The 16,510-nt window shown below is 28.8% G+C and overlaps 2 protein-coding genes across 2 annotated transcripts; both read left to right on the forward strand.

The window, feature by feature from the left end:
• The first annotated feature begins 2,210 nt into the window (after positions 1–2,210).
• LOC132942803 (ATP-dependent DNA helicase pif1-like) lies at positions 2,211–3,023 on the forward strand. The gene has a single exon (XM_061011450.1). The coding sequence runs from the start codon at positions 2,211–2,213 to the stop codon at positions 3,021–3,023; it is 813 nt and encodes a 270-aa protein (XP_060867433.1).
• A 1,296-nt stretch (positions 3,024–4,319) lies between these two features.
• LOC132943779 (uncharacterized) lies at positions 4,320–9,033 on the forward strand. Its single transcript, XM_061012878.1, has 12 exons — positions 4,320–4,547; positions 5,573–5,778; positions 5,875–6,009; positions 6,113–6,226; positions 6,331–6,447; positions 6,544–6,618; positions 6,680–6,766; positions 6,830–7,042; positions 7,432–7,512; positions 7,582–7,829; positions 7,941–8,090; positions 8,861–9,033. Exons 6-12 carry the CDS (start codon positions 6,555–6,557, stop codon positions 8,867–8,869), a joined length of 852 nt encoding a protein of 283 aa, XP_060868861.1. The 5' UTR covers positions 4,320–4,547; positions 5,573–5,778; positions 5,875–6,009; positions 6,113–6,226; positions 6,331–6,447; positions 6,544–6,554; the 3' UTR covers positions 8,870–9,033.
• The last annotated feature ends 7,477 nt before the right edge of the window (positions 9,034–16,510 follow it).

The raw sequence follows: 16,510 nt of genomic DNA on the forward strand, positions 1-16,510 counted from the left end.
AAAATATTAAATAATAATTGGTATAGTATAGGTACCAACGTAATTATATAAAATACCTAGGTGTTTGGTATATAGAATACCATTTATACCAATATTGAATATTAATAAAATAATAAATTATAATTTTCTGGTAACGATGTTGAAAAAAATTAAGTAGTAAATTATTTACTGGATTGTTGGAAAATGTTGGGTAAAATAACGTTTTTATTCTTAATAATGATAAATTCAAAACTTGGATAACGTTTTAATTCTGAATAACAATAAACGCAAAAATTGTGTAACGTTTTAATTCTGAATAACGATAAACGCAAAAATTGTGTAACGTTTTAATTGTAAATAACGTAAAACGTAATTGTTTTTGCATTGTTATTGCAAGCCCTGCTTTGAATAATCCTTCTTTAATGAACTAATTATTTTGAATAGTTTTTTCTGTTTATATTTCTGGGCATTTTAGTTTCAACTTTGTAATGTGTATTCATACAATAAAATTTTTTCAACATTTTTTTTTGTTTTCTAAAATGCATTTGCCTGCGGGCGCCAACACCGTCCTTCAATTTTTTTCGTTATTTATTTAACTTTAGTTGAATATTTTGTATCGACTTGAATATTGATAATCGGTACCCTCTGAATAATTCTTCTTCAATGAAATAAATATTTTAAATAGTTTTTTCTGTTTAAGATTTTGGAAATTTTAGTTAGAAGTTTTTAATGTGTATTCCCACAATATAATTAATTTAATTTTTTTTTTTGTTTTCTAAAAAGCATTTGCCTGCGGGCGCCAACACCTCCCTTCAATTTTTTTTTATGTTTTCAACTCTAGCCAAATTTTTTAAACATTGACATTCTGGAACCCTTTGAATAATCTTTCTTTAATGAACTAATTATTTTGAATAGTTTTTTCTGTTTATGTTTCTGAGCATTTTAGTTTGAACTTTGTAATGTGTATTCCTACAGTAAAATTTTTTCAAAATTTTTTTTTGTTTTCTAAAATGCATTTGCCTGCGGGCGCCAACACCGTCCTTCAATTTGTTTCGTTATTTATTTAACTTTAGTTGAATATTTTGTATTGACTTGAATATTGATAACCTGTTGCCCTATGAATAATCATTGTTTAATGAACTAAATATTTTGAATAGTTTTTTCTGTTTAAGATTTTGGAGATTTTAGTTTGAAGTTTTAATGTGTATTCCCACAATATAATTTATTTAATTTTTTTTTTGTTTTCTAAAATGCATTTGCCTGCAGGCGCCATCACCTCCCTTCAGTCGATTACACTGAGCGAATTTACTCGCTAGTCGTTGGCGAACAAAGTTGCGCGTGTGTGAGCGTGTAGCGACCTGTCCAATTACATTGAGCGATTGAATTCGCTCGCGACTCGCTCGCTCGCTACCAGTCACTACTTGCTGGCACACTAGCGATTTTGCCAGCTGGCACTCTGGCAGCTAGCCGCTATGGCGGTTTTATAATTAAGCGATTTTACTCGCTGGAGTATAAAAACACCAATATTTAATAGCGACTAAAGTAGCCCAGCCGTCAAATTTAATCGCGGGCGAGCAGCGAGTATTACATTGAGTGACTTTAGTCGAAGCTAGTTAATTCGCCAGCGATTAGGGAATAAATTCGCTCAGTGTAATCGACGCTTAACGAGCAAAGTATACCAAAATGTGGGATTGTCTCAGAGTTCAGGTGCGCGTAACGGTAATCGCTGTATTAATAATATATACAGTACCTATATATATATATATAGTAATTTAAATATAATCTATATATATAAAAATGGAGACAAAAAATTCGAAATTTCATCAGTTGAGAGCGGCTGGGCCGATTTTGCTAAAATTTTTTTTAAATAATAGAGAATGTCGGGGAGCGGGTTTATAGCATAAATTATGGACCTAACTGATGTGAGTTAGAGATTTAGAGACAAAAACTGAGTTACACCGGTGGCGCCATCTAGCAGAAAAAAATATAAATAATATAAAAATAATAATAATAATATATAATATAAACTAGCTTTGGAGGCAGTTGACCGAACGATGAAAGATTTACGAGGTAATTCGAGACGATTTGGTGGGGCAATGATATTGCTCTCCGGAGATTTTCGTCAAACGCTTCCCGTCATTCCGAAATCTACTGCTGCCGATGAAATTAATGCATGCCTGAAATCGTAGTTTTTGTAGCGGCATGTAAAGAAGTTGAAATTGACGACAAACATGAGAGTTGCGTTGCAAAACGACCCACCGGCTGCTGAATTCTCGAGACAACTGCTGGCGCTTGGTAATGGACACATTCCGATTGATGTTTTGACTGGATTAATATCGTTTCCGGCAAATTTTTGTGAGTTCACATCGTCGAAGGAAGAACTCATTACAAAAGTGTTCCCAAACATTGATGTCAATTATAACAATCTTGATTGGATGAGTGAACGGGCAATACTAGCAGCGAGGAATAAGGACGTCGATAGCTTGAATTTTACAATTCAGAGTAAAATTGCTGGAGAACTGCGTTCATACAAATCCGTTGACATCACGACAGACGAAAACGAAGCGGTCAACTATCCGACAGAATTTTTGAACTCGCTTGATGTGCCCGGAACTCCACCGCATAATTTGCAGGTAAAAGTGGGATCGATCATAATTATGTTGCGGAATCTAAATCCTCCTAAATTGTGTAATGGTACACGATTGTCCGTCAAGAAACTGATGAACAATGTAATACAATCAACGATCATCAAGGGCAATTTCAAAGGGGAGGAAGTCCTTATCCCACGAATTCCGATCATTCCAACAGATCTTCCATTTCAGTTTAAGCGGATTCAGTTTCCCGTTAAATTGGCTTTTGCGATGACAATCAATAAATCGCAAGGCCAATCGTTGGAAGTCTGTGGGATCAATTTGGAATTTCCATGTTTATCGCACAAGCAGCTGTACGTTGCCAGTTCGCGTGTTGGAAAACCGTCTTCGTTGTTTATTTTTGTACCAGAAAACAAAACGAAAAACTTTGTTTATCAAAATGCATTATATTGATTTCTGTAAGAATTCATTATAATGGAATACTTGAATTTTATTATCAATCTATACTTTATTTGAAGGCGTATCAGAATTTTTATTCAGGGCAACGGAAAAGTTAAGATTAATTTTGAAACCATACACCGAATATTAAATAACGAATTGAACAAAGCTTGAGTCACATATAGTTAGTACACTTAATAGGCAACGAAGTGCACGGGTTCAGCTAGTATAATATATTAATAGTAGCCAGTAGTTATATAAACAGTATATTATTGTAAATAATAGATACCTAGGTACATATTATTATATATAATATGTGTATGTTGGCTATTGTACATATATTATTAATTATTATGTTTATAAAATATAAGTAATGATGTACCTAGGTAACAATTGTTACAATAGTTATTGTAGGTTGGTTCGGTTTGGTTAGTATTTGTATCATCTTTATTATATATTATACTAGCTGATCCCGTGCACTTCGTTACCCGTTAAATGTATCAACTCTATATATGACTCAAACTTTGTTCAATTCGTTATTCAGTGTAGTATGGTGTTCAAAATGTATCTTATCTTTTCCGTTGCCCGGAATAAAAATTCTTGATCGCAGCAGTAGGTAGGTACATTATCAGGTAGGCTATCTACCAGCGGTAGATCGGGGACCCTGTGCTGTTTGTACATAAGTGTAGATAGAAAACAAAATCCGTGATTGATTAATTGTTTTTTTTTTCACAGCAACCAATAATATTTATTATTATAATAGCTTTAAAACCCATGGCGACCATTTATAAGCAAAAATGTCCACCTTAAATAGGTATCTAAATCCCCGTTTGAGCACATACCCTGGTATGACCTAGGGGTGTGATTTGTAGCCTATGTCAGTTTATTCTGATGTATAAGCTATATTATTGTAAAGTTTCATTAAAATCCATTCATTAGTTTTTACGTGAAAGAGTAACAAAGTAACAGACTTTCGCATCTATAATAGGATAGGATTTAATTTAATTTATGGATAAGTACATTATAATATAATATATTACGCACCAGTACGCTCAACTCTGTACGCCACTGCAGAGTGCAGATACATATTAGTACATGGCTGCCACTGCCCACTAGTATAATAGTTGTAGGGCTCTTTCTTTAATAAATCAATGATAAAAATATAAAATGTCTATTATCTATGATCTATGAACATGGTTATTATTTCGATTATGTTATCTCCGATCATCGGTACCTCCTTGACGCACGAGACAAAATTATTATTGTCGCGCGTTATGAACCGTTCGTCCGTGCCGCGTCGAGTCTGCAATTCTGCATCTTGTTTCTATTGTATTAACTGTTTAGCGACTAGCGAGTAGCGAGTATAATTTATTTTTGGTTTTTACCACGGAGGCACGGACCGCTGTCGATATTATTTTTTATTATACCTAATACCCCTAATACTGTCATTTTACTCATTTGACATTTCACTATTTCTGTATATTTACTATAGCTTGTTTTCAACACTCATCAGTCTCAGTCATCAGTAGTTTCATAAATGTAAGTACCTACCTATATTTTATATATAGTATCATATATTATACCAGTTATATTATATACCGGTTAGAATATTATAACCATCGTTCCAGCTAGGTACATATAGTAATAAGGTTAAATAATGACAACTATAACAAACAATCATCGTGTACAAACTTAGAAACCGTATAATAAACCTTATAATACATTTTTCGTTTTTAGTTGTTACTGAACAATTTAGGAATTGCTAGATAGCACGTTATTCCCGCCCACCCTTCAATTGTTTAGGAATTAAATGAAATAATTATTTTATTGTTGATTTGGTTAATATTATTGCTTTAAAGGTTTTGAGACTTATTGGCACTTTCATAGTTTTTTTTACTTTTTAGTGTTGAATACAAAAAAATAGTAGGTAAGTAGTGGTGTGCACAAGTTGCGGCTGTCATATATAATATGCGTTCTACCTGTAATCGGCTGGTGACAAACACATTTTTTAATTATTACATTTCTTTTTTAAACTTAACAATTTAAAATAATCTTAAGTTATATTATATTTTGTAATCTGAGATATTAAAATTATTCACTAATATCATTTTTATTACTACCTACATAATATTGTATTATGAACAGTATAATACATGTAATTTTTTTATTTTACTTTTTTTACATCTACCAATTTTGTTTTTGTTGCAACCATGTCAAGTATAATCTTATTTCTTGGTTTATAATTATTATTTATATATACAGGTAATAAAATGTTAAGGTTAGGTTAGGTTATATTATTTATTTCTAATTGCTCAATAGTCAATTCACGATGATTGTTTAATTATCATATTAGTAATTATTATTATTAATATAAATTCCTAGTTCCTTCTATATCTACTTGTCATTAAGTATAATGTGTGCCTACTAATTTCTCAGTCAATGATAAGTAATGCTAAAATTATAAATTATTTAATTTAAATTAGCTCGTAGATTTTTAGTTTTTATGTTTCTAATTAGCTATAAATTATTATAATATTATAATATTATATATCGTGTGATTTCAGAAGCCCTATAATGTGGTCAATTGTTAATTTTGCTAAAGATAATTCAGTTAGTGCAGTCCCGAGTCATTGGTGGAAAAATGGATATTGTGCCTGGCCAAAAAGTTCCGTTAAACATCCATTATTGTTACTTCAAAGAAGAGCAATTCCAAATAAATTTGATTATGATTTTTTTGAAGCAAGAATAATGCATACTAAAACCCCTATTAGTGAGTGTCTTTGACAATAATTTATTAATGTGTACTAAAATTGTTGTCGAACATTTTAAATAAAATATATACTATTATATAAATTTTAATTTTTAGAGTCCTACATTGATGCTAATGAAAGAGCAAGGAAAGCCCAATTTACATCAGAATTTTCTTCAGCTGATGAAAGTCAGACTAACAGACGTTCCAATAAATATAATAATAGATCTATTAGCCCTCCAGTTTTCTCAGGTGTCTAATCTATTTATTTTTTTTATTGCTCTCTCATTTATACCTTACATATTTTTATTCAATATTGTTATATTATGTGTTTAACATTTTTGTATTTTTTTAGATACTGATGATGAAAATAAAAATAAAAATCTTGAAAAAAATCATTATAATAGCCAACCAGTCAATCAAAAGTAAAAAAAAAAATCTATCAAGTTTAATAGTCAAGTTTTATCAGGTACTTATACATGCTTGAATACATAATAATATTGTGTTATGTTTATTATTTTTTCAACTTTTTATTCAAAAATATGTTGTTAAATAGTTTTTATATTTTCTTAGATACTGCTGATGATAATAAAAATAAAAGTCTCAAAGAAAACCATTCTAATATCCAACCAGAGTCAATTGAAAGTAAAAAAAATAAACCCATCAAGTTTAATAGTTAAGTTTTATCAGGTACTTATATTCTTGAATACATGATAATATTATGTTACTATTTTTATTATTTCAACGTAATTTTTGTACTTATTGGTCAATTGTTATTTTATGAAGATCATGAAAATATGTATAACTGCAGTCATTCTAAGAGCCAGCCACAAATAGAATCTGGTAATCTAGTTTTGTCAGGTATTCAACTTGAACATTGTGTCTGTTCTTTGTTTTTAATATAAATATTTTTATTTTATAGACAATAGTGATGAAATAATGGATAACGAAGACGACAGTGACAATTATAAGACATATGAGCCTCCTAATCATAATAGAAATGAAATGAGTTAGTTTTTTTTAGAATTATAGGATGAAATCAATATCTAAATTTAAATAATTTAACTTTCAGATAATCATTTTGAAATAATCCAAAGTTCAGTTGGTTCTTGGAAGGTGCATTTGGTTTCAAATGAAGAAACTGATAGTCAAAATTTAAATGACCAATGCATAAAATGTACATCCACGCATAAAACTCCAGAGATGAATAAAGTTAAGAAAAGGCTTTTTATGTCTGACAGTTGTATCGAAAAGAAAAAACTGAAATCCCACCCTATAGTTTCAAGTAAATAAAGATGATACATTAAATCTTTTAAAATTATCTATTATATTAAGATTTTATCTTTTGTTCTTCTTAAAACAAAACACAAAATGTGTTTTTATTTTTAAATTATATATCAACAGATACTAAGTATTAGTACTTATTTAGTATTTATTTATTAAATTATTACTAATTCTATAATTTCATTGACATAATTATTTATATTTATCTCTAATTTGTTACTCAATATGGTTCTTCAAATTAAAAATCTAATACAATACATCTGAATCAAATATAATAGTGTGAAAAGATTGTACACAATATAATATGTGCACTGGCCATTTCACTCTTATGATAATACATTTATTTGTATACCTACCTATAATATTCTATTTAACATTATGAGTTCACAGGTTTTGATAATTTATTTCAAAGTTCAACAAAATCTGATGATGTATTGGAAATGGAATCTTCAAATCTAAATAATGATACTGGTAATTTAATTTAAAATTTACTTAGTCAATTAAATCTAAATAAGACTAATATATTTTTTTCTTTTTTAGAGTTTGTAAATTTTGTCAAATCGTCACTAACCAATCTTAAATATGATTTAAAACTCCTTTCTTATTCAATTGATTCTTTAAAAACAATAATACAAAGCATTGAAGTCAATACCTCACACATTTCTTCTATTAATTCAGAACATAATAATGTTATGGATATTCAAGAGTTGATATGGCCTATATCAAATCCAACGCAATTAGATGTTAATGAACAACTGTTGACGGACACTAACATAAAAAAAAATGAAGTATGATATTTTTATATGTATTTTAATAGAAATTATATATCATTATATATAACTTTAGTTTGAGCATGTCCTATGTATTAAAATATTTTTATGGAATTGTAATGATTTTAGGTAAGACTGTTGGCAAGATTAGTGGGGAAAAGTGTATCAGAATCAGTTTTGCGAATGATGTCAAAGATGTTTGAAGATTCCTTTCTTCGGCAATATTCTTTTTTAGGTTTTAAAGGAAAATCAAAATTCTACGGGTTAAACTCTTGTCAGGTTAACTAACTTTTTTCCTTAACCGTAATGGCTATAGTTTTGATTTTAATTTTAGAAAGATACTAATATAATACTATTAACAATTACTTTTTAATAACATATATCATTATTTTAAAATCCATGTCCTATGTAAAGTGGATTTTATATAGTGGATATACTTTCCAATGTATATATAGTTTCCCTCCTTCAAACATATTTTTTTTTTTTTACAAGATATTTACAATCTATTCATATAATAATAAGCAAATTAGATAAGAGTAATAAAAAAAACATGAGTAATATGACGGAAGAAGCCACCCATTGATGACACTACCTATTTTGTTTAGTTAATTAGGGGAAATTTGATCTAGGAATCAAGCATTTAGCAGGTCACGACACCAATTACGTTTGAGAATTCAAACATATAACATAGTAAATAATGGCACATTCAGAATAATCCATATTTAAATCTATATTATTTTGAATATTAGAGTGATTGAATTATTATTAAATTTGAAGTTAAGAATATTAACTAAGCTTTTTTTGTAGAAAAATATTTATAATTAACAATTAATTTTAAAATTTAAAATGATGATAATTTTTGCATTAAGCCCTTCCTAATATTTTTCTTTAAAATTTGATAACTTTAATATAAAAATGAAAAATAAAACCAATGAATTGGATTATTTTAAACTTAAAATATAGTATAATATTATGCGTTTGTATGAGGAAACTTAAGTTATTTTAATAATATAGTTTCTGTTAATTTAAATTTGTAGTATTTTTTTCAGATGCTTTAAGAAGTGATAAGAAGTTCATTGCAACACCAGACCATGAAATATTCACTGTAACAGCAAAGTGGTTAGCACAGGCAACTAATAGGGTTACAAAAAAAAAAAAACAACTTGCCAACTAAAAACTAATATAAATTTAATTAATTGTAAATTTTTACAAGAAGCGCTTTGGAAAGCTACCATCATGTGCTGTAATATACTTAAAAAATTTAAAGTTTGAAATAAATAAATAGAGTTGTATACACATAGTATTTTTGGTTATTTATATTAATACTATAAATATATATATGTTATATTTTTTCTATGTATTTTAGGAAAGGTACTGTTGTAAGAAATTATTTAAGCATTTAGCATACCTAAATGTTGACAAATAACATTTGAAACTGGAAAGGCTTCCACAATTTCTAAGATTTACTTGTTTAGTACATTTAGAGCAGGACTATTGTCAAAATATTTAAAAGAATAAAAAACAACATATGTTCAATATTGTTTTGAAATGTCTCTAATGATATGTAAAAAGCACATTGTAACAATATTTTTAGGAACATTGATGGATTATTTAAAAGAAACATTGATACAATAATGAATGAAAAGATTGTTACAATATTTTATAGAAATATTATGATCATATTTTCTTGGCTGCCACGGGTTATTGTGACAACATTTAAACCATATGTATTCAGTAAAAAAAAAACCAATCAAACATATTGTGTCAATAATAATATTTCTTTGAAAATATGTTCAAGAGATTTTGAAAATATAAAAATGCTGTGTGGGAGGGTAACGTTATAGTCACATCGCCACCATGGGGTGGTCCAGAATACAACAAAATGGATGTTATCGAAAATGTGTTTATTTAAAAACTGTTTAACTCGACGTTGCTGTATGTCTGGTCCAATAATGTAAGTTATAAGTCATTGTGTATTTAATACAATAAATGCATAGTAAAAAAATAATTAATAGACTATATTAATATAGCACCTACTTAATTAATTTAATATACCTAACCGTACCTATACATACAACAATATTATAATAATGTATTATTTATGTTTGAATTCATTAGAACAATGCCGTATCACTGGTATCAGACGTCGCTCCCAAACCGGTCGACATCCATCTGCATAGCTGTGAGTTGAAAACGTCTATATTTAAAAATTCTTATAGTATAATATTTATCTAATAAATTAATTTTCTTTAGCATTCCGCAAGAATGAGCGGTATAGTTTGAAAACTTACCAAAATTATCTGGTGGATGTCGATACATTGGTGAGCAGTCGTCACACATCGGACTGATGTACCTACGGAAAGTTATTATTGGATCGGTCATAATATTACGTTGAGAAGTTATCTGTTCATGAACTCATTTGCAGATTTGTAGGCCAATTCCGTTGTCATTTTTTAATCATTTCTTAATCATTCTTTGTTTTTATTAAGGTTGAGGTGTAACAGCATTTTAGGGGTGTCGTATATTGCAGACAGTCGTCAAAATAATATTATTTAATATATTATATGTAATATAGGTGGGAATATTTTAAATTGTAAATTATTGACATAGGTCAGGCCAGCGAAGCAATTATGTGCTGAGGCGACAATAATATTTTCTATATAATACCGCCGTACGCGCAGGCACGGCCCCTGTTGTCGCTGAGTGATTCGGCGAGAACGTAGCTACGACGTGCGTGTGAAACGCCGATCGTAGTACGGGCTAGGCGATCTGAATTTGCTAAGTGTTTTATTTATGTTTGTTTTACTACAATAAAAGTGTTTCCGACCTGAAAACCCGAGTTAAACATTATTTTAGTCATTCTTACGTTCTTACCTTTTATAGGAACAGCGCCGGGATATACGTACTATGTGTCAATGAAGTTTTATTAAACTGAATAGTGCCAAGGTATATGTAATCTTTGAGTCATTTTAACTAGATAGGAACGAACTAAGAATTGACGAGCGCATTATACCATCGTACCTCATCGAGTTAACAGTGCCATTCTAATTAACTTTAGAGAGTGTCATTAACTAGTGAATACGAGGGTAAGGCGATAGTTGGTTTACCGCGTATTGTCTAATACGGGTGATACCACAGGGGCTATTGTAATTCCCACTTTATCATACATACAGCCGACAGCCCGATGACCTACATTTTTGTGTATTCTGGTCTACCCTATGATGGCCGCGAAGTAAAGATCACGTCACCGTTTATCAGATTGCTCAGTTTAAAAGAGTATCCAACAATTTCATCGGATAGGTACGCCATAAATCGTGGCATAGCGCTGGGCCAGCATAATTTTGTCCGGATCAATATCTTCAAAAATGACATCCCAATTATTAGAAGCTAATAATATAAGTACTTAATATTTATTATAATATAATATAATATTAAACTCATTATACCCAGTTATTACGATTAAGTAGAAATAATATTTTTCAAATAATATTACAGTGTCTTTGTCGAACAGTCAGCTGTACGAAGTTTCCGCTGCGCCACAAAACTGGTCGACGCCGGTCGCTGAACATGGTCCTCAAGTCCTCAAGTCCACCCAGAATCGTATTGATGAATCAACAATACATCTTACATCTTACATCTTACATCTATCATTGCAATCTTATAATTATTCACCTGAATGCATGTAATCCTGAATGTATACAGTTAATTTATTGCTACCCATCTACAAAGTCAACACTGTATTAATAAAAGTATTTATTGTTAAAATAAAATTGAGTTCTACATTATTTGTAGGTACTTAATAATAATTTGGGTATAAAGGAAACATATTTTAATCATACAAAATTAGATAAACTAAAAGACAAAAATAATAAGTAAATACGTCATGTTAAAAATAGTTTTTAATTAATATAGGTAGGATAGGTACCTATTATGTAGGTAGGTACTTATCCAAAACTCGTTTATCAGGAATTAAATAAAAAGGGAGGTCAATAAAAAAAAAAAATTGAAAGTGACTCTGCTGAACAGTAGGTTACAAGTGGGTGACTGTTATGGATAGTGTTAAATTTGAATTCAATGATATAATATCATTGTCTACGAAAAACAATTTTAAGTGGAGACCTAGGATATTGTATACCATACTTATATTGATATTATTAAATATTATTAATACCGTAGCCGGTTAAGGTGAATTATTATTGTTTGTTTATTATCATATTTGTATATGATAATATATTTTAGACGTTTCAATTACCCACGAATAATATTTTTTAAATAGGTATATATATATTACAAGTTACAACGAATTCAGAACGATATTGCAAAAATTAATTGCCGGAAATCATTAGTTTTTAACTGAAAACGACAGGGAAGTCTGAACTTGGCGGTCAGTCTTATTTTTAAGTTATATGTATCATAGCCAATTGAAATTTTTGGTATTTTCATAATATTTTCATACAATTATTAAAATCAATAACATCCCTCGACTTGTTATGTAAAACCACCATGGGTGGGTGTCAGAATTATTTTTGCATCATCAATTTTAAAACGTTGATTTACCTAGATTAAAAAAAAAATTAATTTGTAATACTTAAGCTCGGTAAACTTTAAGCGTTGTACGGGTGCGTAAAACACCGAAAATCGTGAACTTCGTAAGGCTATACCATAAAAACCAATGATTTCCCGGTAGTCGAGTTTTGGACAAGTACCTACATAGGTAACTTATAATAATTCATATTGTAAATTAATTAGGTACCAAAAAAATATAACTTCTCAAACACTTTGTCTATTGGCACTGGCGGGAGAATGTATTAGAATGTCTATAAACTTGCGGACCAGTTTGTATAGTTAAATTTGGCATGCGAACTATAATTGAAATAGAAAACCAAAATAGGTGCATAGCAGATCACAAAGATTTCTGCAAAAGAACATACGATTTATAAATATACCGTATAGGTATACTGAGTATAATACTATAATATATAAATTCTTTGATTTATGATGGTAAATAATATATTTTATAATATCTATGGCAATCGTCAATTGTCGAAATTCGTTGGAAATCTAAACGGACAGTTCGTTAAACCGTATATATTATAATGTAAGTTTTAACACAAACTCGCAAATTTCGTTATGGTCAGGTTATTTTCATAAAATATTTCGATACTTTCAAGTTTCAGCTCATCGGAGTGAGATGATTAGATAAAGATGGATGAAGATAGCTGTTTCTTCGGCGATGGCGGCACTCTAGCTACGTTTCACCGGAAGAGTAGATGTTTACGAGTAAGTTTGTTTTCATATTATGACCTACTATTTTACATTTACTTTTTAGACTTAAATCAAATATTTATTGCCACGGACAATCTGTTAACTAGGTGACGTAGAAGCATTTATAAGTTTAATCCCAATAGCGCAATGTATAAAATACGCGAGACGGTCTTCGTTTCACCACGCCAAGTTTAATACGCACCTTTTTGCATGTTATACTATACGCCGTGTATCACCTTAGGTTTGCGCGAAGTATTTAAAACAATATAATGTTATTAATCTTGATATTTTATATTTTTATATACATAAATACATTATACACCTCATATATTTTATTAGCATACTTACACCTTTTTTAGTGTAGTTTATACCCTAGATGGCTATAGATATAGGACTTAAATGTCTTGCAATTATATATTTTACTATAATTATTAATTTCATTATAATATAATATAACAATACACTTTAAATTAAATTAGTTGTTTGACAGACAGTCTTAAAACAAACTCTTTTCTGGACGTTTTCAAAACGTATTATGCTTAAAAAAAATTGCACAGTTGTCGTAGCAGTCAGTTTCTATATCAACCCGTGTGACATCAAATAGGAATTATTCTTGTTTTTTTAAATAGTTTTTTCGAAAAATATATGTAACATGTAAAGCTCATACAATTATGAATTTATAGTTCATGGAAATGCGGATGTTTATACTTCATAGATATTTTTTTAGTTAATAATCGTGTAAATAATTTTATTAAACAATCAGGTACCTACTCATCACTAGTATCAATTTTATTATATTACGTATTATTAATTATTATTTACTAAATACCTACAATTAAACTAAACTAAAAATAAATATATGATTACATACTGAGTGCCTATAATATAATATTATATATGAAAATTGAATCTTTATTACGAATACTTATCGTTTACACAAACCACAAGAAAAAACAATTAAAAATATTAAAAAAATAAAGAACACATCATTGTAAAATTAATAGTCATCGATCCGTTTAGAATCTAAAATTATAGACTTGGAGTTTTAGAAATATAGTTGGTATTATAGTCTTTGATGAATTTACTGCATACGTTTATGGCTTTATGTTAACTCTAAAATACAGTAATCACATTTTTATTTAATAATTCATAAAATACAATATACTCTTATAAAAATATTCTTGTGCTTCTGATATCTATTCACCACCTTAATCAATAATTAAATTGATAAACGAAAATAATAATTTAAATAATACCTATATCATATTATTATAATTCAAATTCAAAATTATAAACTATTTTGGTTTATTGTCTTATCAAATTTCAATGAACAAATTGGTCCTTAACACAGAACTCTTTGATATAAAAAGTTGCATTATATTATATCCGTGGATTCATCATATTGACGTACCTAGTAAAATATCTATCATTTATTTATTTAATCTATGGCAAATCTCAAAGTCGTTGCAGAAGACACAGTCGATTAAAAATTCTAAAATTTCAATAAGCAAAGAAGATAATATGAGCAAAAAACTTACTGCGTTTCGTATAATTTTATTTTTCATAAATCACAATATTCTAAGTTCTAGCCGTATTCTGGAGCGTTTCCTCGTGGGCGTCGCAGTTCACGCACGTCATGATTTCCGCCGAGTCGATAATTAAAGTAAGTTTGTTAATATATTCTTTTGGGGCTTAAATTTACTTTTAAGACTTAAAACAAATATTTAATGTCACGAAAAATGTGCAATCAAAGTGTTGTAGGTGCATATTGTAGTTCCGGACTAGAAATGTATAAAATACGTGAGATATAAACGCCGTCGTCGTTTTTCCAGTCCCCGTTTGTAGAATAATTATAATTAATAGGTACATACCTATATAGGGTACTTAATATAAATATATTTATGTTTTGGTTTAATTTATAGAAATATATGTTATGACTTATAACTGATAATAGTCATAAGATACAATTTTAATTAATAACTGGTAAATTTTTTTCCAAATACAACGTTATAAGTTTATAGGTAACTATTAAATTAGTGTCACATACTTAACTTCTATTGTTCACCTAATATCTATATTCTATATCATAGGGATTAAGGATGTATAACCATGTACACATAAAAGTATATTCACGGAATGGTCAACTGCCTATCCTGACGTGTGCAGTGCTTATGAATAATATATCTACTCATATACTCGTATAGGTATATAAATATAAACGTATAAATTATTAAAATACAAAACGAACAAACAAAAAACGATTCTGAGCAAAGACATCGTTAACTAATAAATAATATTGAGATTAAAGTAATTTATTTTACCATTAGGCATTAGTACCTTCAATTGTAGGTTAAAGTCATTTTTGCCCAAAAAACTACATTTGAAAGTATCATCGTGTATATAAATTATAATAATATACTCTAAAAGTTTTATAAATCCGCGAATACCTACTTTTTTTAAATTACAACAAAATAACTAAAATCGTTATTCTTGGTTTTAATAAGTAATTTCGTCAAAATTTTTAACTTATAATATCTTTAAAAAGTACCTATGTTTATAATAGATTTTTTAAATTTTTTGGTTACAATATGAACCAGGGGCGGACTGGGTCGGCGGGATACTGGGAACTTTCCCGGTTGGCCGCTACTCAAAAATGATTTGTTATTGCTATTTATTTATAATTATTATTAATATAGAAGATCGGTATAAATTGGTAGAAAATCGGTATAAATATGAATTATAAATATTTTTTATTTTCATACCATGACGCGTGTGTGAAAAATTGTTTATATTAAGTGTTTAAGATGTTAAATTTCGGTTCGGCTGATTGTCCACCCCCTCACTCTTCAGCATCAATGCATCACAATTTATTATTTATAAAAACTGCATTTTCTGAATTTTCTAAAACATTGCTTTCCAAGCAAAGAATTCGTTTCATATATTATCAACGAATTGAAAAATGAAATTAGAACATTTATATGGGATAAAGTCAATTTTATCAAAACTTATTAAAAAAAAATTAAATACAATTAAATAAAGGTAATTTTTTTTCTTATATTTCTATTTTTTTACGTACCCATTATGTTTGATACTATAACTTCAGTCTTCAGTTATAGAAAACAACACTTGCCAATATGGAATTACTGTCGAAGTTTTTTATTTTAAAATATTAAATAGCATCTGATTGACTGATGTGCTATAATGAAACTCAAAATATAACGAATACACTACCTATACACCTATCTAAATTCTATTTTATATTCGTTTAAATTGGACTTAATTTTTCTGGCCAATTTATTAAGCTTTGTAATATTAGTGCATTAAATTGTATTTTTAAGGTATTTTTCTCATTATTAATGCATTTTTAATCCACGTCCTATCTATAACTTAACGTTATTTTGTATATAACAATCGATTAGAGTACACAATAAAAA

This window comes from Metopolophium dirhodum, chromosome 4 (assembly GCF_019925205.1).
Source record: "Metopolophium dirhodum isolate CAU chromosome 4, ASM1992520v1, whole genome shotgun sequence".
Taxonomy (NCBI): domain Eukaryota; kingdom Metazoa; phylum Arthropoda; class Insecta; order Hemiptera; family Aphididae; genus Metopolophium; species Metopolophium dirhodum.